The 17,715-nt window shown below is 37.8% G+C and overlaps 1 protein-coding gene across 1 annotated transcript in view; it reads right to left on the bottom strand.

Annotated features, from left to right (window-relative positions):
* eif2b3 (eukaryotic translation initiation factor 2B, subunit 3 gamma) overlaps positions 1 to 17,715 on the bottom strand; it is a 156,405-nt gene that overhangs the window by 115,420 nt on the left and 23,270 nt on the right. The window contains exon 3 of the mRNA XM_039734885.1: positions 9,134 to 9,273. Within this exon, the coding sequence (XP_039590819.1) occupies positions 9,134 to 9,273 (140 nt within the window). The remainder of the gene's footprint in view (positions 1 to 9,133; positions 9,274 to 17,715) is intronic.

Raw genomic sequence — 17,715 nt, 5'->3', positions numbered from 1 at the left:
ATTGATGCAGTAAGAAGCGAATCGATGAAAGAAACCTGTCATCTTTACAGCGATTGACAAACACGGAATGTAACTTGAACACAACACATCCTACAAATACGAACCTGATTGAAAGAAATAATGATAATCAAATCCTTGATGACAGCAACACTCAGTAACACTCACAAAACAAATACTGTATATTGACAGTCATGTTACGTTATTTTTAAAATGTTCCCTTTTCTTTTTTTAGCTTTTTAACACACTACTTCTCCGCTGCGATACGCGGGTATATATATATGTATATATATATCCCGATCTACATACTCGAATAATGGATACTTTATTAGCCATCAATGATTGTTTTGGTAAAGCCATACTCAGTGTATTCATTAGATGAGCGGTAAAAAGTAAGAGCGAGGGAGGATGCAGGCTGTAGTCTTGGCGTCAACTCTATCTGAATTGCGATCACATTTCAAAAATATATCTTTTCAAGTTCTATTTAGTCCATATTTGTCAAACTCAAGGGCCACGGGCCACATCCGCCCGGCGTGTAATTATATCCGGCCCGAGATCATTTTATATACTGTATTATTGTTATTAATGGCCCAGGTATATGAAGCGCTGGTAACACAATAAACTACAGATCCCATAATGCAGCGCTTCAGCTGCCTTGCGAACACTTACGCGTTAATCAAGTCTAGCTTATGATGCTGCAAGTTATTGCGAAGCTAGCTCACACGATGCTGAGAGAAAAGTTGATTCTGAAAATAGAGCCTTTAAAACCGATGGGAGGCTGAGTATATGTTTACTGAACCCGTGTGTCTCATTTGTGGAGCTAATGTGGCTGTAATTACAGAATTTAATCTAAGGCGGCACTATGAGACAAAACATCAGGGTAACCTGAATGCAATGCAGAAGATACAGAAAGCAGAATAATTAAATAAGAATGCTGACACTTCAGCGGACGTTTTACCGTGCACAATCACAAAGTGATTTCAAGTGAAGCTGCTTTTATGGGAGACACAAATGCACCAGTGCACCTTGCACCACTTTCCCTGTTGCCAAGTAATGTTAAACCAAGTCGTCACTACGGTGTTCCCAAATCGCACTTTGCTGATAAACTGCACTGCGCACTGAGTTTGCACGGCGCTTTGGTGACTTTGAAGAACAAAAAGTCCGTCTACATGCGGCTCGAACCTTGTGCATGTTTGGTAGCACATATCTGTGTGAGAAGCTCTTCTCAGTGATAAAGACTAACAAAACAGCACACAGGAGTCGCCTCACTGATGAGCACCTGCAATCCATCCTGAGAATCTCCACAACACAGAACCTCACACCAAACAGAAACGAACTTGTTGCCAAAAAAGATGCCAGGCGTCCAGCTCTAAAATGACATATGAGCAAAGACAACTGAATGATTTGATTTGTTATTGCTGAAAGGAACACATTTTATTTATATTTCCAGGTTTTGTTATGCAGCATGTTCATATTTGAATTTGTATAATTTTGACAGGATATATTTTTATGGAGAGCAAAATCTTTTGGGATATTTAAAATCTAAGTTTATTTTTATATAAAATTACATAAGAGTAAAGAAATTTGAATGTTTGTTCTTTTAATGTTTACTTTATTTCTAACTTGTATAATTTAGACAGGATATATTTTTATGGAGAGCAAAATATTATAAGTTGTTTAAGGTTTGAGTTGATTTATTCAGGAATAATATTCCTGTCTGTTTTACCATTCCTACCAAAGATATTTCTGTCGACTAAATAAAAATTCCTTCTATTTAAAATTTAAATAGAACTTGAACAAATCGATAGTTCATAATATCCACGCAGACTTGCGTAAGAGCGGGAGTTATCCATTTTAACAAGCAGCGTATTGCACTGATCTGAAATAGCTGTGTGTGTATATATGTAGATATGTATGTATATGTATATATATGTTTATATATGTGTGTGTGTATGTATATATATATATATGTATATATATATGTTTATGTGTGTGTGTGTAAATATATATATATATATATATATATATATATATATGACAACAACACTCATCACTCACAACAGTGACAAAACAATTACATTGACATTCATGTTACGTTATTTTCAAAATGTTTCCTTTTCTTTTTCATTGCTTCTTTAACACACTACTTCTCCGCTGCGAAGCGCGGGTATTTTGCTAGTTATTCATAAAGCTTCAATTGGTGATTTGTCTTTCTGTGTTAACCGCATATTTTTTCATACGTCTCAAACCAAGGGGATGCGAAGGTAAAATGAATAAAAATGCGTGCGTACATACTCAGTGCATCCCCTCTCGGGAATCGAACCTCGGACGTCAGTGCTAGAGGCTCGACTATTGCGCCACGGCATGTGGTTTATCTATTTGAGCGTAGCAGTGTAATTTGGTTTTTGTTCAGCACTCTTTGGAACTGTTGCTTTTTGTCTGCGCACTGCGTCAGTTCACGTTAGCCGCTGAATATGGTTTTATATGTCACTCGTTCGCTTCTAATTGTTTCCCTGCCTTCTTAATTATATAATGCATGTTTTCTTAAGCGCTTTTTGGAGCTCTTCCAGGTTTTCTACGTACTGCGTAATTACGTGGGAGGCGTGATGATGTCACAAGGAACTCCGCCCCCCCCACGGCTTTCGAGCTCAACTCCATTACAATAAATGGAAACAAATATCTTCTAGTTATGACCATTATGCGTAGAATTTCGAAATGAAACCTGTCCAACTTTTGTAAGGAAGCTGTAAGGAATGAGCCTGCCAAATTTCAGCCTTCTACCTACATGGCAAGTTGGAGAATTAGTGATGAGTCAGTCAGTCAGTGAGGGCTTTGCCATTTATTAGTATATATATATATATATATATATCTAACATCTGTCTGTCCACTTTTCGCAAGAGAACTACTTTGCTTGAATATTCCAGTTGACTTTGCAACTTCTCTCATAGTGCTAAGTATCATAGTTCAGTTGCAACACCGATTTATTTGCGAAAATCCAAGAGACAGGCTGCAGGCCGAGGGAAGGGGGAGGTGGGACCTCAGGAGTAGGGAGCCGGTTGGAGCCATCCTCACTCATGCGCCAACCTTCGTTCAAGTAGCTCTACCTCACGCCACGTGTTGGAGCTTACCTTGCCTTCACTTAGCTAGCGATACCCGTTTGCTCAGCAGACATTATCATCAAGAGATTGTTAAAGAGTAACATTTGACGTTTTTTAGAGAGATATCACAGCTACGTGTGTTTTAGAGGGTAGCTGCTCATTGGCAGAGATATCACGGCAACATGCTCTTCTCCCCATGCAGGGGACGCTTTCCTGTCAGAGCCAAACGCAATTACATACAATTCCAACATTTGAGGTTGGAGCGCACCTACCTTCCACTTGGCCAGAGATCCCTTTCCAAATGTTCATATTTTTGGCAAAAAGATCACAGCTACATTTTCACCCCTGATGGCAAAACAAAAAATATTCTATATCTCTCGGATACGAAAACTATCGAATTCTTCTCAATACAAATTATTACTTTTTTTTTTAAAAAAAAAAAAAAGATTTTTAAAGTTTGTCCTGTGTCACTACTATACAGGTGGAGCAGCGGGGGACAGCAAGTATATACCTGTATATACAGTGTGTATATATATATATATATATATATATATATATATATATATATATACAGTATATATATATATATATATACTGTATATATATATACAGTATATATATATATACAGTATATATATATATATATATATATATATATATATATATATATATATATATATATACTGACGAAATGTAGCTGCGTTTTCCCAAAATTACCAAAGTTCTGCAGCTTCAACTCAAAAAAAATGGGATTCAACAAAAGCCTGATGCGCAGAAATGATTCCACAGACAAAATATCTTCATTTTTGAAAGTTTAGTTAAGTTTTAAAGTAAGACAGATTACACACAAAAAAGGGAAATTAAAACAGCAAAAAAAGGGAAAATTAATGCTAAGAAAAGTTCAATTCTAAGCTTAAATCTTGTTACATCTCAAATCGTTACTATTTACTTAACATTTCTGAACCATTTCAAAACGATGACGGAAAGTATTCAGACCCCCTTCAATTTTTCACTCTTTGTTATATTGTAGCCATTTGCTAAAATCATTTAAATTAATTTATTTCCTCATTAATGTACACACAGCACCCCATATTGACAGACAAAAAAAGAACTTTTGAAATTGTTGCAGATTTATAAAAAAAGAAAAACTGAAATATCACATGGTCCTAAGTATACAGACCCTTTGCTCAGTATTTAGTAGAAGCACCCTTTTGAGCTAATACAGCCATGAGTCTTCTTGGGAAAGATGCAAGAAGTTTTTCACACCTGGATTTGGGGATCCTCTGCCATTCCTCCTTGCAGATCCTCTCCAGTTCTGTCAGGTTGGATGGTAAACGTTGGTGGACAACCATTTTAGGTCTCTCCAGAGATGCTCAATTGGGTTTAAGTCAGGGCTCTGGCTGGGCCATTCAAGAACAGTCACAGAGTTGTTGTGAAGCCACTCCTTCGTTATTTTGGCTGTGTGCTTAGGGTCATTGTCTTGTTGGAAGGTAAACCTTCGGCCCAGTCTGAGGTCCTTAGCACTCTGGAGAAGAATTTTGTCCAGGATATCCTTGTACTTGGCGGCATTCATCTTTCCCTCGATTGCAACCAGTCGTCCTGTCCCTGCAGCAGAAGAACACCACCACAGCATGATGCTGCCACCGCCATGCTTCACTGTGGGGACTGTATTGGACAAGTGATGAGCAGTGCCTGGTTGTCTCCACACATACCGTTAGAATTAAGGCCAAAATGTTCTATTTTGGTCTCATCAGACCAGAGAATCTTATTTCTCACCATCTTAGAGTCCTTCATGTGTCTTTTAGCAAACTCCATGTGGGTTGTCATGTGTCTTGCACTGAGGAGAGGCTTCCGACAGGCCACTTTGCCATAAAGCCCTGACTGGTGGAGGGCTGCAGTGATGGGTGACTTTCAATACCTTTCTCACATCTCCTGACTGCATCTCTGGAGCTCAGCCAAAGTGATCTTTGGGTTCTTCTTTACCTCTCTCACCAAGGCTCTTCTCTCCCGGTAGCTCAGCTTGGCCGGACGGCCAGCTCTAGGAAGGGTTATGGTCGTCCCAAACGTCTTCCAGTTAAGGATTATGGAGGCCACTGTGCTCTTGGGAACCTTAACCTTGGCCAGATCTGTGCCTTGCCACAATTCTGTCTCTGAGCGCTTCAGGCAATTCCTTTGACCTCATGAATCTCATTTGCTCTGACACGCATTGTGAGCCGTAAGGTCTTATATAGACAGGTATGTGGCTTTCCTAATCAAGTCCAATCAGTATAATCAAACACAGCTGGACTCAAATGAAGGTGATCTCAAGGATGGTCAGAAGAAATGGAAAGCACCTGAGTTAAATATATGAGTGTCACAGCAAAGGGTCTGAATACTTAGGACCATGTGATATTTCAGCTTTTCTTTTTTAATAAATCTGCAACAATTTCAAAAATTCTTTTTTTTATCTGTCAATATGGGGTGCTGTGTGTACATTAATGAGGAAAAAATTAATTTAAATGATTTTAGCAAATGGCTGCAATATAACAAAAAGGGAAAAATTAAAGGGGGTCTGAATACTTTCCATACCCACTGTATATATATATAATACACACACACACACAGAAAAGGTCAGAATTTTTAGAACACCTCAGTTTTCTCAGTTTTTCTTCCAATTTAATCAGTTGAAATGCAGTGAATGATCTAAAATGGTGAAAAGGTAAGTAGTAAACTGCCAGAGGTTTAGATTTAAAGTTCAGGTTAGTAAAGACTGAAAAAAGGAAATTTAAAAATATTACAAATGGACCTTCTACAGGGAACAACTAATAGGTTACAACCTAAAGATTTTCTGCAGCAATTAAATTAAGCCTTGCAAATTAAAGCAAACAGTTTGCACAGGTGTTCTAGCTTCTGTTGATTACTTATAAACACACTGCCTGTCTTAAAGCAGAGTTGGAAGAGACTGGGTTACTAAACCCTCTGACATACTACTTGGACAATATTCCAGTGATAATGGCAAGAAAATAGCAACTAACAAATTAAACGACACAGAATATTATTTCCCTTAGTGATTTTCATTCAGAGAAACTGCAAAAAAATCTAAGTGTCAGTGAGCATGGTGTTCTACACCAGTGGTTACCAAACTTTTAAAGTACGACCCACTGTTGGGCGAGAATTTTGTTTGTGACCCCCCACCCCCAATATTACCATACTCAACCCATTTGTAAACAAATAGCAGCTGAATAGCAGTAAAATAATTAGCAAATAATAGAAATACTGCCGCCATCTGGTACTCAGTAGTACAATATTCTTTTGTCATTAATGTTGCCTGGACTTTTCACCACAGAAGAAGGTTTGTACTGTTTTTGATAGCATCATTGCTCAATGGCACTTAACTGTTCTGGAAATTTAAATTTGGCTTTATTCATATAAACAGTGAAGTGCGATGAGGCATCATTTCCAAGCTGTGTGCTGTGCTAGTGAGTGACAAGTACAAAATCAAATATTCAATGATAAGTACAAGCTATAACTATTTTGTTAAAGATTTAGACATTTTTAAAAAGATCACTGGAACCTTTGATGTCTGGCAGTGAGAAGAATAAAAAGAAAAATAGATTGTACAGTGATGAATACCTCAAATATGGTTTTACTGTTATTTCCAATAAACCACAGTGTATAGATTGTTGAGAACTGTTGTCAATAGAAAAAATGAGATAGTTAAAGCTACTTCTATATTTAAATACCAAACACCCAGACGAAAAAGACAAGCCTATGGAATTATTTAAAAAGAAAGCTAAACTACCTCCACAGGCCATTTTTACTTTGGCAACCACCACTAATGAAAACGCATTACTAGCAAGTTATCGATTTGCATTTTGTATTTTGTATTGCAAAAGCCAATAAGCCACATACAATTGTCAAAAATCTGATTTTACCAACTGCTGTTAATATGGTGCAAATAATGGTTGATGAAAAAGAGGCTGACAAGCTCAAAACAATACCTCTCTCCAATAATATGATCCAAAGAAGAATAAGTGATATGGCAGAAGATTATCAAACACAAGTTCTTGAAGATACTAAGAAGCGCAAGTACTTCTCATTACAGATGGACGAATTCACAGATATTTCCAACTCTGGCGGCAGTGGTGGCGGTAACAGCCGCAGTGCGACGAAATCTGGTTTGTACCTTTTTTCATTGCAAGTGGTGATCCTCCATGATTAACATTGCCGTACTCGCATCAGCTACACGTACATGTTTAGCACCACGATCAGCTGGGGAGTGATCAGCTGATCCTGGTATCTCATTTTCTTTTTCAATCTCGATCTCTAGATCATTTGCGCCAGAATCAGAGTTTGACAATTCAGTCCAATTCAGCAATAATACTCAAAACATTGTCCACTGAGTATTTTGCTTTGCGCATTCGCTTAATTCTCTCGATAGATGCTGTTGCCATTTTTGTCGTTGTTTGGTCTTGGCTACTCACACACATGCTGGGATTAGATATCAAGTCAATAAGTCTAACATTCCTCCAAACAAAAACAGTCTACCTTTACCATAACAGCGAGTTATTTTGACATTATCACCCAAGTTGACATCTACCTTCAACCCTTCCTGTTGACAAAAGTTGACATCCACCCTAAAAGAGTTAATTATAACTTTTGTTTTAAATTTAGAAATCCTGTTATGCTCCCTCAATCTCTTTATTGCAACCACTGTCCTACACAATCCAAAGGCAATTGGAAAATAGAAGAAACTCTGATAGGAAGAGATCTGTCAGACCCAAAGTCACAACCCAAACAGAACACAAGCTTCTGAGGGTCATTACCTTGCATTATAGGTGCCCCACAGCATAACAGCTTCAAGCACAGCTTAAAAGTGGTCAAAAAAAGCAAGTCTCACTTTCTACTATGAAGAGAAGACTTTGTCCAGTCTGCAGTAGTCCACAGCCAGTATTTCAAGGCCCTATTTTTTCCTTTAAGAAATGGCTTTCTTACTGTTACTCACCCAGGCCCTATTTTTTCCTTTAAGAAATGGCTTTCTTACTGTTATTTACCCTGTTAAACCTGCAGCACAAAGTCTCCTCTTCACAGTGAAATACAGGGCAAATGGTTAATGGAGAGTTTTATGAACATGACGATGTAATCCATATAATATAGTTATTCCTGTTATCAGATCTTAATACAACTAATCATTTATTTAAGATTCTGGAACAGATCTTTTTCACCTTTTTGTACCAAAAACAGCAAATGATTGAACTCCTCTAAGGTACGTCCAGAAGCTTGTATAATCTTTGGTAATGGCATTGTGTTGCTAATGTTTAGGTGCAAGATTAAAATGCATTTAAATATGGTATTATAAAGAACAATGTCATGAATAAATCAAAATCCTGTTGACAAGTACAATATTACTTTGTTGGCAAGTACCCGACAGTGAGTAAAAAGCTGAAAGTTAATTCCAATATTATGCGCACATCATATTTTTTTCTCCTTACACTGTTTTAACAGTTTAAAAAAGACAGTGCAGTAGTGATCTCAAGAAACATTCCACAGCAAAATTACAAAGGGGTTTGACCCTAAAAACTCTGACATGGTAGCCGAGTATGTTTCCAAGGCTTCTATTTCACCTGTATTTATTTGGAAAACAAATATTGAACATGCATCTGGTTTCCTGGGCAAGGGGTTGGGAAAAAAATACAATCATGTTGTTAGAGACAGAGTTGCAAGTAATATAGCCACTTCAGTCTATATTCACTACAAAATGTATCTAATAAGGTACAGATTCTTTGGATTACATAAAAAACTGTGGAAAAATAAGTAGCATAGGAAATGTATATGGCATAAAGGGATGACAAATGTGTCTGGATATAAGGCACATTTGGGAGGACAGATATGTTAAAAAACCTTTCCTCAGAAACATTCTCCATTTAATCTTTTCTCAATGTTTCACTGTTGGAATGTTGTGTTTATAAATTTCTTATGATTTTTCAGTATGGAATTGAAAAGTTTTCATCTTATTTACCTTTCAATTAGAAACATATTAAACAAAAATAAAAGCCCACCTTTATCTTTTGATGAATATGACGAAGTGCATCAGCTGTACCCATATCAGCATCTTCTTGAATGATGACTATGTCCAGCCTCATTTTGGTATCAACAGTTAAATTCTTCTGAATTTCTTTTGTTGTAATCACAATAACCTCTGTACCAAAAGATTGAAACAAATTTCTTAAACACAGATTAACAATAATAAGAATCCACTAAATCTGTGATTTCAAAATTTTCAATGGTCAGCCCCTCTACCTTTAGCTAAATCCTTATTTACTACAATGTCAATTGCCCTTTTCTACTTTTAGTAATTCAATTCAGACATAGCCAACTGAGTTTTCTGCACCAGTTAAGGATTTTAGCAAAAAAGTGTGCATAACAAGCAAGAGTAAATTTACTGTTAAGGACCTAACTGTAAAGATTAAGTTTTACAATTTCTTAATAGGAATTGTTGAAAATACAAACTTCATGATAAAAGTTGTAGCTACATTACAGCTTAACTACCGTATTCTCCCGAATATACTCCGCACCTCTGTATACAGTAACCTGCACATTTTGTCTCTTTCATTAAAAAATCTGTATAACCCACACATTTGCACTCTTTTAAAATTAATATAAATTACCAGAACACCTGAAAAAATAAACCCATAATGCACCACTTGTAACTGTTATGTTACTCTGCATAAAAATTACTTAAGAACAGCATTGCCTCATGCAAAAGGTACTTGGTAATAAATGATACTCTCCATCTAACTGATAGTTTGTTGCTGCTGATGAACTCTGTTCTGTCACGAAACAGCAAACTTCACATTAAAAATTTGCCTCCTTATCCACATGCTCAAAAAGTTCCTAACTTGTAGGTGTTGCGCTCTTGGGTGTGACGTAATTCTCCCAGCTTTGTCCTAATTGAACACTCTTTTCTGCTACAACATTATTTCATGAACCTGTAAGCAATAAGTTTAAGTCCAGTTTGGATGCTGTTTACATTTAGATTTACCGATTTGGCTGTTACACTCAAAAATATCAAAGTGAGTATGACATGTATTCATTGAACTCTAGATTAGCCTTAATTTTGACAGTTAAAATAGCCACCAGCTCCCAAAAGGAACCCCTGATGTTTTTGAACTGCACTAAGCACTGCCTCACTGTGCCATAATGCCAACTCGATTGGGTTTAATTTTTAAATGGGGTTTCTCTATCCGCTCCTGCGAATAGAATGCATGCGCAAAGCAGGCAGACCCATTTCTAAAGGAAAAAAAAAACAACTATCAAACTTAGCTCACAAGGCAAAGACTCCAGACTGACTGCCTGCTGTGTACTAACCAGGTAAACCAAAATGAACATGCTAGATATGTCAGTATTCAGGATAAGGAAAAGAGATGAAACATTTATAACATACTTATTTACAAAGCAGAGTATCTGCAATTTTTAACATACAGCTGGAAGAAAAAAAAACTGTAGCAACCAACCCTCAGCGTGAGAAAGGAGAATGATGTGGATTGTGGAAATAATATAAAAAAAAAGACAGAATGGTTTATTCTTCTTTAAGATTATAATAAAGATAAAAAAGGAATAGTGTCTTTAAGAGATGTTACAGTAAGAAAAGAAATAAGCTGTACAGGTGCATCTCAATACATTAAAATATCATCGAAAAGGTAATTTATTTCAGTAATTCAATTCAAAAAGTGAACCTCATATTATATAGATTCATTACACAGAGTGATATATTTCAAGCATTTTATTTTTCTTTTCATTTTGCTTATTATGGCCTACAGGTAATGAAAACTCAAAATTCAGTATCTCAGAAATTAGAATATTACATACTAGCTGATTACCCAGTGGCTTCGCTCACTGAGTTCAAGGGAAAAAAAAAAATGTAGTATATAAATTATAGCAAAAAACGCTTCGCAGCTGAGAAGTAGTGTGTTAAAGAAGTAATGAAAAAGAAAAGGAAACATTTTAAAAATAACGTAACATGATTGTCAATATAATTGTTTTGTCACTTTTATGAGTGTTGCTGTCATATATACATATATATATACTGCTCAAAAGAATTAAAGGAACACTTTTTAATCAGAGTATAGCATAAAGTCAATGAAACTTATGGGATATTAATCTGGTCAGTTAAGTAGCAGAGGGGGTTGTTAATCAGTTTCAGCTGCTGTGGTGTTAATTAAATTAACAACAGATGCACTAGAGGGGCAACAATGAGATGACCCCCAAAACAGGAATGGTTTAACAGGGGGAGGCCACTGGCATTTTTCTCTCCTCATCTTTTCTGACTGTTTCTTCACTAGTTTTGCATTTGGCTACAGTCAGTGTCACTACTGGTAGCACGAGGTGATACCTGGACCCTACAGAGGTTGCACAGGTAGTCCAACTTCACCAGGATGGCACATCAATACGTGTCATTGCCAGAAGGTTTGCTGTGTCTCCCTGCACAGTCTCAAGGGCATGGAGGAGATTCTAGGAGACAAGCAGTTACTCTAGGAGAGCTGGAGAGGGCCATAGAAGGTCCATAACCCATCAGCAGGACCATTATCTGCTCCTTTGGGGAAGGAGGAACAGGATGAGCACTGCCAGAGCCCTACAAAATGACCTCCAGCAGGCCACTGGTGTGAATGTCTCTGACCAAACAATCAGAAAGAGACTTCATGAGGGTTGCCTGAGGGTCCAAATGTCTACTGCCCTGTGCTCACTGCACAGCACCGGGGAGCTCAATTGGCATTTGCCATAGAATACCAGAATTGGCAGGTCCACCACTGGCGTCCTGTGCTTTTCACAGATGAGAGCAGGTTCAGCCTGAGTATATGTGAAAGACGTGAAAGGGTCAGGAGAAGCCGTGGAGAATATTATGCTGCCTGTAACATCGTTTAGCATGACTGGATTGGTGGTGGGTCAGTGATGATCTTGGAGGCATATCCATGGAGCAACTCATAGACCTCTACAGGCTAGACAACGGCATCTTGACTGCCATTAGGTATCAGGATGAAATCCTTGGACCCATTGTCAGACCCTACGCTGGTGCAGTAGGTCCTGGTTTCCTCCTAATGCACGACAATGCCTGGCCTCATGTGGCAAGAGTATGCAGGCAGTACCTGGAGGATGAAGGAATTGAAACAATTGAATGGCCTTCACGATCCCCTGACTTAAACCCAATAGAACATCTGTGGGACATTATGTTTCGGTCCATTAGGCGCCGCCAGGTTGCTCCTCAGACTGTACAACAGCTCAGGGATGCCCTCATACAGATCTGGGAGGAAATGCCACAAGACACCATCCGTCGTCTCAGAAGGAGCATGCCCGGCGTTGTCAAGCATGCATACAAGCTCGTGGGGCCACACAAGATACTGAAAAGCATTTTGAGTAGCAGAAATTAAGTTTTGAAAAATGGACTAGCCTGCCACATCTTCATTTCACTCTGATTTTAGGGTGTCTACACAATTGAGCCCTCTGTAGGCAGAAAACTTTTATTTCCATTAAAAGACTTGGCATCCTTTTGTTCCTAAGACATTGCCCTGTCGTTATTTGTATAGATATCCAACTTCATATTGAGATCTGATGTATCTAATCTGTTTCTTTAAAGAGTTCCTTTAATTTTTGTGAGAAGTGTATATATATATATATATATATATATATATATATATATATATATATATATACACACACACACAAACATATATATATATATATATATATATATATACAGTGGTGTGAAAAACTATTTGCCCCCTTCCTAATTTCTTATTCTTTTGCATGTTTGTCACACAAAATGTTTCTGATCATCAAACACATTTAATCATTAGTCAAATATAACACAAGTAAACACAAAATGCAGTTTTTAAATGATGGTTTTTATTATTTAGGGAGAAAAAATCCAAACCTACATGGCCCTGTGTGAAAAAGTAATTGCCCCCTTGTTAAAAAATAACCTAACTGTGGTGTATCACACCTGAGTTCAATTTCCGTAGCCACCCCAGGCCTGATTACTGCCACACCTGTTTCAATCAAGAAATCACTTAAATAGGAGCTGCCTGACACAGAGAAGTAGACCAAAAGCACCTCAAAAGCTAGACATCATGCCAAGATTCAAAGAAATTCAGGAACAAATGAGAACAGAAGTAATTGAGATCTATCAGTCTGGTAAAGGTTATAAAGCCATTTCTAAAGCTTTGGGACTCCAGCGAACCACAGTGAGAGCCATTATCCACAAATGGCAAAAACATGGAACAGTGGTGAACCTTCCCAGGAGTGGCGGCCGACCAAAATTACCCCAACAGCGCAGAGGCGACTCATCCGAGAGGTCACAAAGACCCCAGGACAACGTCTAAAGAACTGCAGGCCTCACTTGCCTCAATTAAGGTCAGTGTTCACGATTCCACCATAAGAAAGAGACTGGGCAAAAATGGCCTGCATGGCAGATTTCCAAGACGCAAACCACTGTTAAGCAAAAAGAACATTAGGGCTCGTCTCAATTTTGCTAAGAAATATCTCAATGATTGCTTGATGACTTTTGGGAAAATACCTTGTGGACTGATGAGAGAAAAGTTGAACTTTTTGGAAGGCAAATGTCCCGTTACATCTGGCGTATAAGGAACACAGCATTTCAGAAAAAGAACATCATACCAACAGTAAAATATGGTGGTGGTAGTGTGATGGTCTGGGGTTGTTTTGCTGCTTCAGGACCTGGAAGGCTTGCTGTGATAGATGGAACCATGAATTCTACTGTCTACCAAAAATCCTGAAGGAGAATGTCCGGCCATCTGTTCGTCAACTCAAGCTGAAGCGATCTTGGGTGCTGCAACAGGAAAATGACCCAAAACACACCAGCAAATCCACCTCTGAATGGCTGAAGAAAAACAAAATGAAGACTTTGGAGTGGCCTAGTCAAAGTCCTGACCTGAATCCAATTGAGATGCTATGGCATGACCTTAAAAAGGCGGTTCATGCTAGAAAACCCTCAAATAAGGCTGAATTACAACAATTCTGCAAAGATGAGTGGGCCAAAATTCCTCCAGAGCGCTGTAAAAGACTCATTGCAAGTTATCGCAAACGCTTGATTGCAGTTATTGCTGCTAAGGGTGGCCCAACCAGTTATTAGGTTCAGGGGGCAGTTACTTTTTCACACAGGGCCATGTAGGTTTAGATTTTTTTTTCTCCCTAAATAATAAAAACCATCATTTAAAAACTGCATTTTGTGTTTACTTGTGTTATATTTGACTAATGGTTAAATGTGTTTGATGATCAGAAACATTTTGTGTGATTAACATGCAAAAGAATAAGAAATCAGGAAGGGGGCAAATAGTTTTTCACACCACTGTATGTGTGTGTATATATATATATATATATATATATATACATATATATATATATAAAATATGCATATATACAGTGATCCCTCGCTATATCACGCTTCGACTTTCGCGGCTTAACTCTATCGCGATTTTTTTCTCATACACGCTTACGTCACTACGCATGTGCTTTCTGAGAACTTCTTTCTAAGCCCTACGATGGCTCCTAAACGTGCTGCTTTTTCTAAGCCTTCTGACAATAAAACTAAGCGCCGGAGGAAGATGCTTACTATCCAGGAGAAGGTGAAACTCTTGGATATGATTAAAGATGGCAATACCCTACAAAAGCCTCCTCACGCATACGAAAAGACAGCGCCAGCAACTGTCTATCAAGATGTTCTTCAGCTGCGCACCCAGACACCCACTGCTTATTCCTAGTACTCCTTCAGCGGAAGAAGACAACAACGCACCTGCTGAAGATACTGCACCACCTCTGAAGACTCTCCTACTGAGGTCGTGCCTTCATAGGTTAGTGGTTGTGTATAAGAACTGTGTGTGTTTGTGTTCAATTAAAGGTACAGTACAATAATCTACTATATAAAAGCTTTCGGGATTGTCCTTCCGTCCCGTGAGTGCAAAGCGTAGCGGTATTCCGCTTATTACAGACTTACTACTTGCGGCTTCAGGTACGAAGCGACGCGATATGAGTAGAGTTCTGGTGCTCTCATCGTTCCCTTGCTTTTATGCGCGATACGCTGGAAATAATTAATGTTGATGGAGAATTTATAAAGTCATTCCTGATTATATAATGTCAACATCGGACTATATAAACTCACTCCTGAATATATAAAGTGAAAGTCAAAATCTATTGATTGAAACGACTCTGAACTGAATGAACTAAGTTAACAAAAACGTATTCAGAAAAATAAATTAAAAAAACACTGTTCGGTTAATGTTTTGAAAATGATGCATGTGCCATGCCCAGGATTGGTTCCTGCCTTGCGCCCAGTGTTGGCTGGGATTGTCTCCAGCAGACCCCCATGACTCTGTGGTCGGATTCAACGTGTTCGGAAATGGATGGATATTCCAGCGCTGACTTTGTATATTCCGATGCTGACTTTACATATTGAAGTTTTGACTTTATATATTGCAGCGCTTACTTTATACATTCAAGATTTGACTTTACAGATTCCAGCGCTGACTTTATATATTTAAGTTTTGACTTTAAATATTCCAGCGCTTACTTTATATATTCCGAAATATTCCAATGCCGTCTTTATATACTCAGGTTTTGAGGTTATATATTTGGGAATGACTTTAGGCTATATATTCAAGTTTTGACTTTATATATTCAGAAACAAGTATTGACTTTATATATACCGACGCTGACTTTATATATTAAAGTTTTGACTTTATTCCGACAGTGACTTTATATAATCAAGTTCTGACTTTATATATTCGCGAATGACTTTATATATACAAGTTTTGACTTTATATAGTTAAATGTAGTCATCATTGCATAACTTTTTCTTTACCATAGAAATTTAAAGACTAAATTCAACTTCCATTCCTAACAAAGATATTTCTGGCGACTAAATAGAAGCTACTTATATCCAAATTCAAGCTATTGAGCTGTCGCCTGCCTGCCTGAATAAATCACCCTCGCTTCGCTCTTACTTTTTTACCGTTCATTTAATCATGGCTAGTGGCGGAAAAATTATAAAATGGAAGTAGGATTACACTGAGTATGGCTTTACCAAAACAATTATTGATGGCGAATCAATTATTCATAAAGCTTCAATTGGTGATCTGTTTTTCTGCGTTAACCTCATATTTTTCATACTTCTTCTCAAACCAAGGGGGTGCAAGGGTAAAATGAATCGGGAAGCGCTGATTAATGTAATCGGAGTACCAGGAAATAATGCATTGACAGAAGTTCCCCTTTGCTTGTGATTAAATGCGTGATTTTTTTAACACGTTATGGGGCACATGCATCGAAGCTTCTCAGCTGTGCTTGTGTTAAGAAAAGGAAACATTTAAAAAATAACACGATTGTCAATGTAACCTTTTGTAAGTAGTGCCTGGAGGATTCAGTGTGGAGAAACTCTAGACACAGCGTGTGTATTAACTTGTGGATTTTTCTGTGAGTATCTGGTGGCAGCGTCACAAAGTCGTAACACTGCGTTAGCTGCGGAGCGCAGCTCAGAGTGAAATGAGGTGAATGGGAGGGGAGATGATGACGTGACTCCCCCACCCGCCTTTTGTAAACCGACATTTGTAAAAAATGTTTGGAATCATGTATGATTTTTGTTCCACTTCTCAAGTGTACACCACTTTGTATTGGTCTTTCATGTGGAATTCCAATGAAATTGATTCATATTTGTGGCTGTAATGTGACAAAATTTGGAAAAGTTCCAAAAGTGGAATACTTTTGCAAGCCACTGTATATATGTACGTAAGTAGGATTCAGTTAGCGTTGGGAACCCGTGTACCAAATTTTTTGAAGATGGGCCCATAAGTAAGAAAGACTGTTGAAAAGTTCAATATGGCGGCCGACAGTGGCATCATACCGCCGAAATAAGTATCAAATTTCAGGATTCGACCTACACGGGAAGTTGGAGAATTAGTGACGTTGGAAAGTTCCATATGGCGGCTGACAGTGGCGTCATACCACCAAAATAAGTATGTACATTGGTTTTGGTTAGCGCAGGGAAGCCGCCTACCAAATTTCGTGAAGATGGGGCCATGAAAAAGAAAGTTCAACATGGCGAACATTGTCGACCGTTATCGACCGTTATGACCTTTACACGTAGAATTTCAAAATGAAACCTGCTTAACTTTTGTAAGTAAGATGTAAGGAATGAGCCTGCCAAATTTCAGCCTTCAACCTACACGGGAAGTTGGAGAATTAGTGATGAGTCAGTGAGTCAGTCAGGGCTTTGCCTTTTATTAGTATAGATATAGATATAGATATAGATATATATATATATATATATATATATATATATATATATATTCATATTTACACATATATATATGCTATATATATATATAGCAAAATACCTGCTCTTCGCAGCAGAGAAGTAGTGTGTTAAAGAAGTTATGAAAAAGAAAAGGGACCATTTTAAAAAAAACTTAACATGATTGTCAATGTAATTGTTTTGTGACTGTTATGAGTGTTGCCGTCATCAAGGATTTGATTATCATTATTTCTTTCAATCAGGTTCGTATTTGGAGGATGTGTTGTGTTCAAGTTACATTCCGTGTTTATCAACCGTTGTAAAGATATCAGGTTTCATTCATCG

Source organism: Polypterus senegalus, chromosome 14 (genome assembly GCF_016835505.1).
Source record: "Polypterus senegalus isolate Bchr_013 chromosome 14, ASM1683550v1, whole genome shotgun sequence".
Classification (NCBI taxonomy): Eukaryota; Metazoa; Chordata; class Cladistia; order Polypteriformes; family Polypteridae; genus Polypterus; species Polypterus senegalus.
This window is presented reverse-complemented; position numbering and strand designations above follow the sequence as displayed.